The sequence below is a fragment of the Leucopleurus acutus genome (assembly GCF_964270905.1).
Source record: "Leucopleurus acutus genome assembly, chromosome: 12".
Taxonomy (NCBI): Eukaryota; Metazoa; Chordata; class Mammalia; order Artiodactyla; family Delphinidae; genus Leucopleurus; species Leucopleurus acutus.
Window position 1 is genome coordinate 38256718 of NC_139154.1, and position 15984 is coordinate 38272701.

Sequence of the window (15984 nt, forward strand, 5' to 3'; positions counted from 1 at the left end):
GATAAAGGCTGCAGGCTTCATTGTAGAGGTGCTCTCTTACGAGGGCTTTCAGAGCACAGCACAGAACACCCAGGGAGTGGTCAGCTCCCCACCCCTAGCCGGGCTGGACCAGGGCCCAGTGACTTAGCGGATTTGGAAAAGGAAGCCCTGTACCGGGCAAGCTGTCAAGCTAGCTCTGCGCTGCTCTTTTCAGTGCTGATATTATATGGTTCAAGATGCTTTCAGCAAGTTCACTACCCCGTGGAGACAACCCTTTTCCAATATCAGAGAGCCCACTAAGTTAGGTCAAAAGAAGCGGCGTGGTCAAGTACAGGCTCTGAACGCTGGATCCAGGGTTTCAATTTCAGGTCAGGCTACTTACTAGCCGTATGACCTCTGAGGCTCAGTGTTTTCATCTGTGAAACCGGAATGGTATCTTTCCAGAGGATTATTAAAAAGGGAAGGTCAGGATGTTCCTATTATAACACCTGGCACAGTGGGTACTGGAAAATAGTTATTACTAGCATCAGGGAGAAACGCTTAATTAGGTGCCAAAGGTCTTGAACCCTTCCATGAATGATTCTTTTAATAGGCACGTGGTCCAGGGCAGTCCCTGTGGTGTGGCGTCGGGGCAGAGGCACTGAGCAGCACTAAAGGACGGCGCAGTGAAGAGCAGAAGCCACCACACGTCCGGAATTATGAACCGGGAAATGTTTCAGTCTGTGAAGCTATTGTAAATACACATCTGCTTACTTTGATGGAATGAGTCAAGAGACTTCCACCTGGTAGAAAGTATCCAGAGATGAGATTCAAACTCACCAGCAACGAATATACTTCTTGGAGAGAAGAAGGTTTTGCAGGTGAGCTCTAAATCTCACCAAGGCTGATGGAGAGGGTGATCCGGCAGTCAGGACCACACCAGGGTTTTAATTATTCATCAGCGACATAATCTCTAAGAAGGCCTTTCTATTTCTGGCCTAGGAAAGAAGCTGTTGGCCATTTGTAAGGACATGCCAACCACCAGAGGCTTGCAATTTCAGAACAGTTTAGAGAAAGAAGTGAGCACCGCTATTGGCGGAGAAGCTGGTATAATCTCTGGCATCAGCATTAAGTACCATCCTTTTAAATGTAAACACCTATAAAGCTGTCAGTGTCTTATAACAAATAGCAGAATAATACAAGCTATCAGCAAGCAAGTGGAGGCGTTTTTCTGCCTGGATCCACGCACTGTGCAGGAACAATTGCCCATCAGAGGAGTTCCTCTGACAAATGTTTTTTGCTTTTGTTGTTTTTTTCAATGTCAACAGGAATTACCGTCAACAACCAAAAGGGCAGAACACAAGTTACTAATGAACTCAGCCCCCCGCACCCACAGTAATGGACAGAGTGAATAGCAAAATAAACACAAAAAAAGAAAGCCAACATTTCATATTCTTCACTGTAATACCAAGTACGATTTAAAATAGCTTGACAGGAGCCCTGCAAAAAGGCCCACTGAAACTCTTCCCCTAGAAAAGTGTAACATGACTTTTTAATGGTGCTGGGAGAGCAAGGATAAATTATAGCAATTTCTTTTCATTTATATCGCACTCTTGAAACGACAAAATTACAGAGATGGACAACAGATTAGCAGCTGCCACTGGCTGCTGGGTGGGTGGGGGAGTGAGGGGCTGGCTGTGGCTATAAGGGGTGGCCTGGGGGGTCCTTGTGATGGAGCTGCTCTGGGTCCTCACTGTAGTCACATGAATCCCCAGGGGACAATACTGCATAGAACTTTATGCACAGACACACAGACACACAGACACACAGACACACAGACACACGAGGGCACGTAAAACTGTGAAATCCAAATCAGGTCCAGAGATTGTATCACTGTCAACGTCTTGGTGATAATGATACTATAGTCATGCAAGATGTTACCACTTGGGGAAACTGGGTGAAGGGTACAAAAAATCTTGCTGTTATTTTCTACAACTGAATGTGAACTTAAAACTATCTCAAAACAAGAAGTTAAAAAATGTTTAAAAACTGGAAAAATCTGCAACACTTTATTTCTCTGGAGGATGCAAAAGCTTCCATGAACACACCTGAAGGTCACAGATGGGCCAGCCTAATGTGAGTACTCAACTTAGTGCAGAGAAGTTACAAGTCAGTGTCATTACCGAATTCCTAAAAGTAAGGGTCCCAGTGGTAGGTAAGCAATTTACACCTCTGGCTTTGCTTTTCGCACCTGAAGGCCACAGAGGGTTTGGGTGTTCTCATCACAACCCTAGGCGAACCACCCACAGACTTTTAGCACAGTGCTGCACGTCAAACGTGCAGATCAGAGTGTTACATGGAGGGAAACTAGTGCCATTTAAAAATGACTTGGGTGATGCAACATTCCCATTTGATTTCTTATTTTGATGGTGTGTGCACGTGTGCGTGTGCACATGCGTGTATGCAGGGGTGTGTGGCAGGCAGCAGGGCTGGTTCACAGTTAGGGAGCACCCCTTCTAGTTGCAGTTCTGATGCATTTGAGATAAAGAATCTTTAAAATGAAAACTGACACGCTCGCCTATGGAATTCAGGAGTGTGTCAGGAATGCCCTACACAGGACCAACGGGGAACGGCAATGTTTAAATACATCACTGTTTTATGCTCAAAGAAGCCCATGGCAAGTTTTAGTGGGAAGACCTGAGCAGAGATATGAATACGTTAAATGGTGGTGAGGGAAAAAAGACACTGAAAGTATGCAGCCTGATTCTCCAGTTTTCCCTTCTTCCCGATGTCTTGGATTTGCAATTAAAAATCAGCTAAGAAAAAAACAATCTCACTGCAGTTCTTAGTTTCTTGTAAATTCCCAACATTATGCAACTTTTATTTCAGCACAGAAAGACAGGGAGGTTACCACTGGACAAGTCCCCTCAATTCCCTCCTTCAGTCTAGTTTCTAGAAAGGCCCTTGTCATGCTCAACTATCAGTGATAACGAAGCATTTTTTTTTTTTTTTTTCCTGTACGCGGGCCTCTCACCATTGTGGCCTCTCCCGTTGTGGAGCACAGGCTCCGGACGCGCAGGCTCAGCGGCCATGGCTCACGGGCCCAGCCGCTCCACGGCATGTGGGATCTTCCCGGACCGGGGCACGAACCCGTGTCCCCTGCATCGGCAGGCGGACTTTCAACCACTGTGCCACCAGGGAAGCCCCACGAAGGGCATTTTTATCAACACAAAATCTTTAGAGAAACTTTACATTATGTTGAAAATATATCTAAATGAATAAAGGCACCAGGTTTTTCTCATTTTGTTCATTATTACTGTTTCCAAATGCAATTATGTTCTGCTTTCTGCATCCTTTGTCATTGACAACATTGTACATCCATGACATCTGTTCATCAATCTCTTCACTGCACCACTGCTCTAGGATCCTGCTGCCCTCTCTGGTCCCTAAAAGACATCCTCTTATGTTTTTGTTAAAGCACACACAAACACGCTTCAAGTGAAAGAATGATCGCCCTGCAGAAGGGCTTCAGTAAGGACAATACAATGCAGATTCATTAAACACAACCCGGAGCTATCTAACCCTAAAGTGTAAAATTTAAAAAGGGAAGTGAAAGCTTCTTCCTTAATCGCGATAACAAGGCAACAGCCTTGAGGGAGGACACTCCAGCCTTAACACTAGCCCCCCATTCCTCCAACGAGGAGGGGCTTCAGTGGTGCTGTCAGCCGCCAGAGGAAACACGAGCTCGAGATTCCCGATGGTGCCAGGAAACATGACTCTTTCTCACCTTTTATTAGTAGATAACCAAACACATGCAGGCACAGAAAACCTGCTTGATGCTAGGAGCTCCTCGACCAAGATTTCAAGTGGCAAGGACTAGTCCGCTGGTCCCAGGCTGCTTTGACATTTTCTTGAGGCTAATACACGGCTTCTCTAGAGAAAATGCTTCATGATCTGGGTTTGTATTCTTGGCACCTAAACCCAGAGTGTGGTTCATGGGAGGAGTTTAGTGAATGTTTGTGAAAGAGACAAATACCTACTGCTTAGACAAACAGAAACAGCTAATGCGGTCAGAGTGGAGATAAAATAGTCCTGAGTAAATCACGGTTGTTCTTGATGAGAATGGCATTACTAATTCATTTCTCTGAAACATAAGAAAGAAATTCTGCAGGGAGCACCTTAGCAATGGCAGTGATGTGGTCCAGGGCCATGGCGTGCAGATGCTCATCTTGGCTCTCGAGGAGAAGCTTCAGAGACGGGAGCAGCAGGGCCTGGTGCTGCAGCAGCGAGCATAGCTCCTTCACACCCTGGAAGCACAAGGGCAACTTTGTGAGTGAGAAGGAAAGGGAGCGCGTCAAAGCACTGGCATGATTCTGCTTGTGTCTTTCCACACCTTTTCCTATGAGTGTGTGTGTCTGTGTCTGTACAAAATGCACACATGGGACCACCCTGATTTAGTGTTTGATACCTGTTTCACTCACTTCACCATCTATTCATAAAACCTCTCCAAGTATCAGATATTCATCTACAACGTTGCTATTTTAATGGCTGCATAGGATCCCGATGGATGGATATAGGACTGGAATTTATTTTCCTAAACTCTCAGAGCTCTAGTTTCCTCCCAAGTAAAACAGAGGTAAACTGTATCTACTCTGCAGTGTGTGTGTGTGTGTGTGTGTGTGTGTGTGTGTGTGTGAATAAGTATTAGTGAATAATAATGTACAATGCTCAGCATATACTAGACGCTTAACAATAAAAACTATTGTCAATTGTTAAAATTATCAAAAATATCTAGTTATCACCCACTGTAACAAAGGAAATCAGCAATTTGCATATTTTAAAACCTGTTTATAGTTAATGTCAATGTAAACTGGATGCTTGATATACTTAAGATGCTCCATCTTCATAAAAAGTACCTGTGGTCCAGAAAAATGAAAATGGATTTAGATTGTCACAGACATATTTGCATTTTATTCGCGGCCCTTTTTTTATGCTGGCTGAACCTGCCATCAGAGAGCAGGCTTTTCTATAAAATAACAAACGATAATCTTTCACAACAAAAGTATAAAAGCATAGAAAATAAATTTTCAAGCTATTCTTCCCTGCTGAGTTATATGTGCCCTCGGTGTCCTGACTTTAGCTGTAATGTGAAGAACAGAACACTTGGACCAGAGACTGGACAAAGAGCGCAACCTCATTAGATAAAGCGAGGGCTGTTTTTGAAAGAACTGGGGGTCACCGCCCTGTGTGGGACGACCTTCCTCTTGTGCTACTCCAACAGGAGCACATCGGAGGAGGAAAACTCAAATGCATGACATTTTCATAATTCCTTTACGTTATTATAAAGAGTAGATAAAAGAAGGCTGACATAAAGAAGCCCTGCTTAAAGCTTGGGATAAAGGTCTCTTTGGAATTCCACTCACTGTCTTTTATTAGCTTGCACCCAGCAGGCCACCGCTGGAAATCAGGCTGTGCCCCCCAAACCCGTGTGAGAATGATCAATATCGGCTGGGTAACAGTTCTGTAAAATGTGTGCTTCAAACACGGATTCTCATTCAGGAAAGTGCTCTGCATGCCTTAAGGCACGTACCGCATACAGAGGCCTCTCGCCCAGCATCTGGGCCAAAGAGAAATGCGGATTTTTAATCTGGGATGCCAATACCTGCAGAAAACACTTGGGAAGATGAAATATAAACCCCCGTGCGTGACAGTCCAGCCCAGCCGCCACGCACCAACCTGCTTCCTCCGCCCTCCTCCCTGTAGCCTTACGGCCTTGCCCTCCCACCCTGCACAGTCCTCTGAGAGCAGCGCCTGCACGGGAGACCTCCCTCTCACCACGGGATGCTCTGAGCTGCGCTGTCCAGCAGGGCAGCCGTGGGCCACGTGGGGCTTGTGAGCATTTGAGATGTGGCTAGTGCAACTGAGAAACTGCATTTTAAATTTTACTCAATTTCACTTAAGCTTGATTTTCATACCCACGTGTGGCCCATGGCTACCACAGTGGAGGGTGCAGCAGAGAGTGTGAGGCTCTCACGGACCTCTGGGTCTTCGCACACGATGTAACCTCTGCTGTCTCTCTCTCTTTGATTAACCCCTACTCATCGTTAGGTCTCAGCTTACAAAGGCACAAGAAAATTCCATTCCCTGCGATGGTACCTCTGATGTCCCAGGTTTGGCGCTCCCGTATTCTGGCTATACCTCGTTGAATATTTCCTGCGTTATCTGTCATCTTGCATTATTGTAATCATTCATTTGTCTATCTGCCTCACTGGAGGGCAAGGAGCTTTTTCCTTCTCTGTATTCCAAACTTGCTTAGTACGTACTGTACCCCAAATTATTTGTATTCTCTCTCTTAACTCTCATATATGCTTATCCAATAAGTTACCAGTAATTGGTAAATAGGTATTTCGCAGTAATTTATGATATTTGGAAGAAGCGTATCACTTGGCTGATCTCAGCTTTGATGAAAAATTTATGGAAATAACCTCTACACCCCTTTGAGCAGGCATAACGGCTCGATATCCCACAGCCAGACAAGGACACCCAGGAATGGAAGAATGCATTTTATGAGAGCTCCTGAGTGCTTTTTGTCTCTTAGCTAACAGTTACTGGCTAAATACTTACTTGTAATTAAGGACTATACTATACTCACCAGGTATTTCCCCCTGTGTTACAAGAGGACAGTTTATTAGGATGTTTATAAAGGGATGTGGGTAGCTGCAGGAAAGGTCAAAGTAGCAAAGGGAACCACAAAACACCTTATATGGTATGTTCGCAGCTCAAACCTGTCTGGACGTCAGGACACAGAACAACAATGAGAGGCCTTGAATGCAGAGGAACAGGTGGGCTGGGGCCCAGAGCCAGGCCAGAACCCTGGGCGCTGGTCCTCCCTGTGGACTGGGGTTTATGGTGATGCCCTGGGCCCTGTGGCTGACGGTCGTCAGAGAGCGGGACCGGTCCACCAGCGGTCCTTCTGTCCTCACGCGACCCTCCCACTGGTCCTGGGGTATCCGGCACCTGAAGGTGTGGCAGGGCCCGCAGCAAGAGTGTGGAGCACAAGGTGTGCAGGGGTGGGTGTCGTCGATTCGAAAAATCGAGCTCTTGATGTCCTCAGGAGTGCCTCAGCCGTGAGAGAGAACAGTCACACTAAGACTGAGAAGCCGGGGTCAGCTGGGCTCCCTCGTGAGCTGGGGGGGGGGGGGCTCCCACACACCGCCGCAGTGTCTGCCCTGCTAGTTCCTGCTGCGCCTCTGCAGGGACCCTCGGGGGCAGCCACAGGTAGATGGAACTTGGGATTTTACATCTGAATGCCAGGAACTTGTTTTATGCCAAGTTGCCAATTTCTTGTTCTCCAGATACCCCACTCCTGAGGACGCTGCACGCGTTGCCACGGACAGAAGCCGAGAGGAGGATGTGTTAACTGTCAAGACCGTGGGACACGTGACCCGTGAGAAACAGTGATTTTATCTTTCTCTAATATTTTCCATCAGCAAAACCATCATGGCCATAAGTAAACAAGTACCATGAGCAACAGCAGGAGATCGTGAAAAGAGCCACAGAGAAAAAGAATCTCTACATATGGCAACGTGGTAGGAGGATGGGAAATGGGGATGAAGGATAAAGTAAGCCCCTTTAAGTCCCGTCAGAGCTAATCAGGCAAACACATCTCACACACCGGGCAGCAGGGCAACCAAAGGTACTGGAGGAAAAAGAAGTGAGTCACGGATAATTTTACTGCCACAGTGATATTAAACCTCATGGAAGTCTGAAATGAGACTATGTAGACTCCAAATGCGGTAAAATAAACTTAACAAGACATTTCCATTTTATGATAATACTGTTCCTTCCTTTGAAACAATTCTGATTCACATTTGAGCAAATTTAGTGATTAATAAAAATAGTACACGACATTTGCAAAGTTCCTTCAATCACGGCATCCTAAGAAAAAGAATCTACATATGTACCCAATTAAAACACAGAAGGTAGCAAAACGAAAATGAAGAAAAGTCACTGTGGCAACAGAGCTCTTGATGATGATCTTTCAAATCATCAAATTGGAACAGAGAAGCGATAATGACCCACTTCAAAATGGGGCTCAATCCAGTACCTTACTCCTCACCCCAAGAGAATGATGGACTCATGAGAGGTGGTGAACTAAGTGCTACGGATGAAGAAGCGAAGAGACAGCCTCAGGTCACGCTCCTCCCAGGACTGGGGACCTCACAGAACAGTCGAAACAAGAGTCCCCGCTGAGGTCATGTGGTCTAACCCCTTGTTTCAGAGATGAGAAGGTGGAGGTCCAGAGATCCTAAATAATGTCTTCCTAACCTAGATTCAATAGAACTGACGGTAGGACACTTCTGGTGTTTGGTCCTAATCTAACAATGCTTGATCTTAGCTTATGTTAAGGCAGAGATGAAACCCATGTTATTTACTTACCCTGGTGGGGGTAAGACAGTGTGTTGAGTCCCCACTCTCTGCAGTATGCTGAATCCTGCCTTGGGTGAAACAGAGATGCTACAGCCATGGTTCCTACCCTCCAGGTGCTCACAATATAGCAGAGCCGATCACAGGTAGATAAGCATCTGACACAAGCAAATCACAGGCTACTGGAGCGAGGGGAAGTTATCTTTGGTGCTGGTACTTTAAATATTTTATAGAATCATTCTGTCATTCTGGTGGTTGAAGACGTCTTTAAATGGGCACAGTATTTTAAATTCAATCAAAAAACACTTAGCCAGTCCTTCATTCAGAAAACAATTCATGAAATTGCATTCATAAAGAGAATATTTTCCTTGAGTGATTACAATGAAGATTCAAAGAGTCCTATTTACAATTTTATTTTCAAGTTTATCTGCTATGTGGTAGAAACTCAAAAACCAATTAATCAGTTTAGTGCCATTATCCAAAGGCTTAAATTTAAGACATGTAAATTGCTCAAACAATACATTGCTGAGGTCAGATCCACAGCAGGGGGCTGTAGTTAATATGTGCTTATTTTAGAATGTACAAATTTACATATATATTACACAAATATCTCTGGGACACATATTATAGGATCAAATAGAGAACAAGGTCAACATGGAGGTGGCTGAGTTTTTACCGTGTTCACAGAGAATAAATATTGTGGTTATGCAATCTTATTACGATGATGTCAAAAAAGTATGTGAAAATCAGAGTGTCTGGTTACCTGCCGAGGAGTGCTAAGGTAGCTGCTATGTTACCAACTGGCCTGGGTCAGCCAGACAGGACACTTGAGCTACCGTGGCCTCTTAGAACAGAAACTTGAGTCAGACATAAAAGGGCACCCAAAAAACCCAGAAAACTGGGTTCTGCTCTGGGACTTGTAAAAGGAAAACTGCTTCAGAGCTCCAACAAAGAGAAAATGACCTCAAAGAATCCTTTTAGCCCTGCTTTTCTTCATTTGATCGGTCACAAATTATGGGCTTTACTTTCCCTACCGATAACTTAAGCTAAATGTTCCCCAAGTACAGTCACTGGTATTGTTTACACCAAAGAGCTGGGAAAAGGAAAGGGATATCCCCCAGGAAAGCCACTTGAAATACCCACTCACCTCTGCAGGGAGCATCTGTTCGGTGTTATATAAAGAGCGGCAGATTTTCAAAACTTCATTCCCCAGCCCTTCCTTGTTCTCCGCCGTACATCTGGTTAGCATCACTGTAGCCAGTCTCACCCACGGATTATTGGTTATGCTGGTTCGAAGGGAGAAAAATGCAAGGCATGGGAAACGACGAAACTTATAACAATTGTGTTAAGAAATTTTAAAATAGAAAAGAAACCCCACTTTTTCAAGTAAAATGCTTTTGGCAAATTGCAGTCATAACCTGCACGATGTGTTCCTTCACGTCTGTCTTGGAGAAAAGACACCAGCTCACAGAGGGGAAAGAGCTTGCTGTGGTATGGACAAGTGCCCCAGCAGCATGGAGCCAGTGGGTGGACGCCAACCAGTTCAGACTGCTTTGAAGCCCAGCAGCTCAGGCCGACATTCCGGCTCCCTGACTGCTTGCGCGAGTCACAGAAGTGACTTCTACGCTCTCAGCCTAGTTGTATTGTTCTGGGGACGCCACCCAACCCTTCTGGGCCTTGGTTCTTCTCACGGCGAAAAGGCAATTTAATGTTTTCCTTGCAGGCTTGCATTGCTTAATGAATGACGTTTGCCATTGTGAAGTATCGCTCTCAACAGCAGGCACATCTTACTAGTTACTTCTCTTATTTCTGAGACATAAAAGCACAAAAGTTTGCCTTTTGTTTCCCTTCTCTGGCAGCCCCTACCTTGACTTCATAAAAACATCACGATTTATATTTCAAGAGACAAGTGAAAGGTACATTCATTCTGGGGTACTGATTTTACTTACAACATTTTAAAATAATTTTACTCTTTATTAAGAGTCTGTTGTCTCATTAGCACAGCACTAGCTTCTCGCCACCGAACACCAAAGGATGGTCCCTCCCTGGAAAGAATTTCATTCCTTGTGCCTGAGAAAAACATCAAGTGCAACAACAAGGGGACTCAGAATACTAGCCTTTGGCAAAGCCTTTGTGTCTCAGCTCAAACTAACAACTTGTGAGGACAACGAATGCTGCTTATTTCAAGGTACAAACAAAGCTCAGGGAGCATCTGGTTGACGGATGAGTCTTCGTACACTAGAGGACTCGCCCTCTGCTTTCCTCTTTAAAGTCTGGATTCAGTTCTCCTGGGGTTTTCCCTAACAGGCCACCTCCCTGAAGCAGAATTGCACAGTGCATCCCAGTGGCTTTTACAACAACTATCAAAACATATTGTCCAGTGTGTACAGGTCAATCCCAAACTCCCTAACTATCCCTTCTCCCTACCCTTCCCCTCTGGTAACCATAAGTTTGTTCTCCAAGTCTGTGAGTCTGTTTCTGTTTTGTATATAAGTTCATCTGCACCATTTCTTTTTAGATTTACACTGCTGTATTTAAAATGGATAACCAACAAGGACCTACTGTATAGCACAGGGAACTCTGCTCAGTATTATGTAACAACCTAAATGGGAAAAGAATTTGGAAAAGGATACATGTATATGTTTAACTGGATCATTTTTCTATATGCCTAAAACTATCACAACATTGTTAATCAACTATACTCCAATATAAAATAAAAAGTTAAAAACATGTATTTTACACCAGCCAGCTGTGATACACTGGAGGAAAACTATGGATCTTCCCTAATGCAAATCTATTATGCTTTCCATACATGTTCTGACAAGGGACTAAAACCCAAACTCCAAAGTTGGTACCAGTAAATTAGCGGTCATGTGGATCAAGCAAAGTTCTTGAAAGTCCAATTTTTGACTTTACCATGTTGATCGGCAACATTCAGTCATCGCCACACTACCCCTCCCTCCCCGCTCCCCACGCTCCTCTCCCCTTTTCTGGTTGTTCTGGAAGTGCTGGAGTCATACGTTGGATTGTCTGGGGGAAAAAAGGTATTCCCAAGTACTTTTAAGGACCTGTTTTAAGTGTTCCCTCATACGTTCTCCTGTGCTAAAACACCAATTTGAGCCAGGAAAGAAGCAGAAATGGACTTTATTTGACTTATTATTAAGTCAAATATGTATGTATAACTGGTTATCGCTTAGGTAGAGGAGACACAGCTGGTAAGAGGGTTAAGTGGACTCCGGTAATGCTTGGTTCTGATGCTAATGATTTCATAAAGGAAGTCTGTAAAACACAGGTTACTAGCAACTTACAAATTTCACCCAGGACTACAAAAGCAAGAATATATGTTTGAAAATGAGTATCTTTTTGTCTACAAATGCATTAAATGTTTTAAATGCAGGAAGTGTTTTAAGTAAGCCGAGTTTGCTTCTCGTGGGTAAGTGAGTGAGTTGCAATGGTCAGTGTTCCAGAAGTAAAAGGAACTGTAGAACCACAGTTAACTAATCTACCGGAAGCATCATACTTTCAATTTGAAAAATTCTCTTTAGACTCAGAGATCCATTTTGAGTGTATGGAGAAATCTATAATTCAACTCTCACGATCTTCTAAAAAAGGGAAGCATTACTGACAATGTAATTAGTGGGTCCCACATCTGTTTCCCATTATCATCTCCTAGGAGCTGTTTAGAAACTGAGGCCCAGGCCCCGGTACCGAGAGTTGGACTCGGCGAGCCAAGCATGGGACTGTGTTTTTAACAAGCACCCCCAGGTCCTGAGGCAGCTCTGCCAAGATAATTGGGAACCAAATGGAAATGCTGTTTCAAGGTACTGTCACAAGCGACACCAAAGCTTTTACGATGTGGGAGCTTGCACTGCACGGTTTTAGAGTGAAGGTAAGAACCTATGCTCAAGCGCAGATGTCAGCACGCCAGCGCTGCCACAGATGCTTGAGATCTAAGAGACGCTTCTTGCCTTTCTGAAAACACTTGGTTAAAAAAACAAACCAAACCAAAATGCCCCCCCTCCTTGGTTTGCTTCAGGAATTCCTAACGGTCTCGTCTGAGGGTGAAGGTAAAGGGGCTTGCCCAGAGGTTCCTTAGCGCTCCTGAACTGCTCACGGAATCATTTCGAGAAAACATCCTTCTGTGTACATCTGAGGTGTGGAGACATGTACTGGTCTGGGTGCACCAAGTGCTGGCCGACGCGGGAAGAGCAAGGTGAGTCCCGGCCGCCGAGACATTCGCAACAGAAGCGCGGATGCTCTCGTTTTTTGCCAGAGGAGCAGCAGTTCTTGACAGACAGCATATGTGCTCAGAGGAAATCTGGCCACTTCTTCCAAAGGACTCCTTGGCCGGCAGCACAGGGACTGTGTGCCTACCGGGGCAGCTCTAGTGGTGGCTGCAGCCTGACACACAGGATCAGCACGGGCTGTGGAGGTTCCAGCAGCTGTTGGAACTCTGTCTCCTCCGTCTCAGGGCCAGGTGCTGCCTGAAGCTGTTGAACTTCTGAGCTTCCATGTTCTCATCCGTAAAATTCGGTAACATCACCTTCCCGTGTAGCTTTGCTGTGTGACTTGACAGTGTATGTCAACTGCACATAACACTGTGTTCTCAATAAATGGGAATTATCAATTTATTCCCCATGGATTCTCAAGTTAGCATTGTAAGCCGTGTTAAAAGAGCGTCAAAACATGTCCTGGTGAAAATACTGGCACAAAATTATTTTGCTGACATCCTAAATCAGATGTTATTATCAAGCACTGTCTATTTCTGAATAAAGTATTTGGCTTTAGGGGTAAGGAGAAATGGAAAGAAACTGTGATATTTCAAGAAAAACAATTCTAACTTCATCTAAAGGTTTATACTGATTTTATATATTTCTTTCATTGGCTCTTCTGAAGGTAGTGATTTTTTAAACCTAGAGTCTAGACAAATAGTAGAAGTCTACTTTTATGTTAATACTCACGTATATTCCCGTTTCACAGGCGGCCAAGCCTGCAGGAGCAAAACCAGGTGCTGGAACTCGACCTCTCGGTGACTGGCCTCCAGGAGCTCCACAAAGAGCGAGTAGCGCTTCTCTTCATCCTCCGTGTCAGTTACGTCCACCTGGAAGGCGGAACACACACTTGAAACCCACAGCAAAGGCCACGGAATTGCTGTCCGGAAAAATTCAAATTTGATTATTTTGATTAAATGCTCTTTCGGAAACTTTTACAGTGTGTCAAGGGGAAATTCAACAACATCTCCCCCACCCCTACTCCCCCCAAAACCTTCAAGAGCTCTACGTTTTACCCAGCTTCAAATATCTATGTTAAAAATTGCTTAGAACGAAGTCACAGGAAGGTTCTTAACATTCTTTAGCAAAATAAATTCAAACAAGTAGACTTCCATAGAACTGGCTTATTGGCATTCAAGGTATGTTATGTTAAAATACTGAACTGTTTCATGTGAAATTATAATAGTTCACCATACTCAATGTTAGCCAATGTTTTTAATTTAAATTATCCTGCATTGCTAATTTTCATTTTAGAATGAGTATCGCTAAATCTTCACATTGTCTAGAAAATTTCTCTAATTTGAAAGTAAAGATTTTACTAAAGTACATTTGACATGGAATTGTTTTTTGCTATAAATCAAAACAAAGTAAAATAACTTTTATTCACATCTCCATTTCTCGTGCAAAAGAAGTCTATCAACTAAAAATACTAATTTTTCCTCTCACTGAATAACCAAATGATACTTCTTTTACATTGAGGCAGTCCTCAAGCAAGTCGTATCTCCAACACCTCTGTGAATAAAATGTTTGCTTTTTTTTAAGTTAGAAAGCAGTTTTAAATATAAAAGCAAGCCAAAAGCTGGTTCTCTTGTTTCCTAGCCTCTCCCAACATAGACTCTCTATATTTGGACTCAGATGATGATACTCTGAAAGAATAATGAGAACAGATGGCTACCTATATATTTGCTAAATTGTCTATACTAATGCATGTTTCCAAAACATTTGATTTAATGGTCACCCTGGCTCTGACCCCAGCAGTCACCTGAAAAAGTTATACCATGAATTCTGCATTTTCACAAAAGTTGATATGTACAATGAAATTATTGGTAATTACCACGTGGAGTCTTCCTCACACAGTGACCATTCAGATCCTTCCAAACCTGACTTAAAGCCCCATGTCATTCTTCCACGGAATAATAACCCAAAAGCTTTTTCTTGTTTTTAAAATAATTTTATAATACAGTAAGTTAGCTGATCCTTCCAACAGTTTTGTATGGAGAACTGCACAGGTATTTTTAACCTCAATCTACAGATGAAGAAACGGGCTTATCTGTCCTGGTAACATGGCTAGCAAGCAGCAGAGCTGATATATAATTATACTCAGATCAGGATGTTCTGAAGCTAGAGGACTCAGTAAGCTAGAGAAGCTCTGAATTATTTAAATTAGTAGTCTAACTGGGAGTTTGGCAATATTTTCTTGCCTATTTATAAAGAAAGGTTTAAAAAAAAAACAAAGCCCTCTCAAACTCAAGACATCCATCTGTCATTATCTGACCTCACCACCTTCAATTCCTCTCCAGCCTTGGGGCCTCCCAGGCGCTCTGTGCATTCATCACTCCCGCTTCCACCTGGGGAACTTGGATCTGCTTCCTCTGCCTGGCACATTCTTTCTTCAGATACCTGCATGGCTCATTCTCTCATTTCTTTCAAATCTCTCAAATGTCACTTTTTGAGGGAACACACTGCGTAACTACCCCCCTCCCCAAAGTAGCATATTCCCCCACCCCTATCTATCTCCCTCACCTTTATTTTCCTTCTTAGCACTTACAAGTACGTGACATATTGCATATTTGTTTGAGAAAACAGAAACTTATTTGTTCACTGGTTTATCCCCACTACGTAAAATAATACCTGATATAGAGTAAATGCACCGTACTTATTTAGTGAATGGATGAAATAATGAATGGATATACAAATGAATGAAGATAATTTATTTATAAAATCTTGTAACGCAGAACTATATTAAATATTCATGGAGTTACCATAAATTTTTGGCTGTTCTTTTTTTATTGGAGATAGATGTAAGGTTTTAAAAAAAGATCCCACCAAAAGGAAATCACTAAAAAAGACCCAGAGGTAGCATGTGTATTGACATTATGTTTCAACCAATGATGCCTCGCGGTTAGCTATGTGATTTCAATAAAGCCCCTTGTTTTGAGTCTCATTTTTCCTCGTCTGAAAATTGGGCTCCCAAAATCCCTGATGTCCCAGGAGTTCTAAGGAGGTGTCTGGAGGTCCGCAGCAGGGTAAATGGCTGCTTTCTTCTTTCTGAGTTATAATCTGAGTTTATTTGTAGAGAAGGTTTTGTGCTTAAAAAAATATTTTTTAAACAACTGAATGCTCTGTCTCCCAGCAGTGCCAATATTCCAGTTTCTTTAATTAACTGCAGTATAATTAATAACAAGATGATTCTCCCTTACATGAAATGCAGCCATATCATGAAAATGAAGAGATTAGGAAAAAGTGATTCATGTTTTCAATATCATTTAGATTTCTTTCTTTTCAGAAACTATAATAGCTTGTAAATTTTTAGGGCATGAACTGTATC

At 43.3% G+C, this 15984-nt stretch overlaps 1 protein-coding gene across 2 annotated transcripts in view; it reads right to left on the bottom strand.

Annotated features, from left to right (window-relative positions):
- NBAS (NBAS subunit of NRZ tethering complex) overlaps nt 1-15984 on the bottom strand; it is a 339942-nt gene that overhangs the window by 14427 nt on the left and 309531 nt on the right. For both annotated transcript variants that reach the window (XM_082852122.1, XM_082852121.1), the window contains 3 exons: nt 13347-13486; nt 9533-9671; nt 4137-4265 (listed from right to left, as the gene is read on the bottom strand). In XM_082852122.1, the coding sequence (XP_082708248.1) occupies nt 4137-4265; nt 9533-9671; nt 13347-13486 (408 nt within the window). The remainder of the gene's footprint in view (nt 1-4136; nt 4266-9532; nt 9672-13346; nt 13487-15984) is intronic.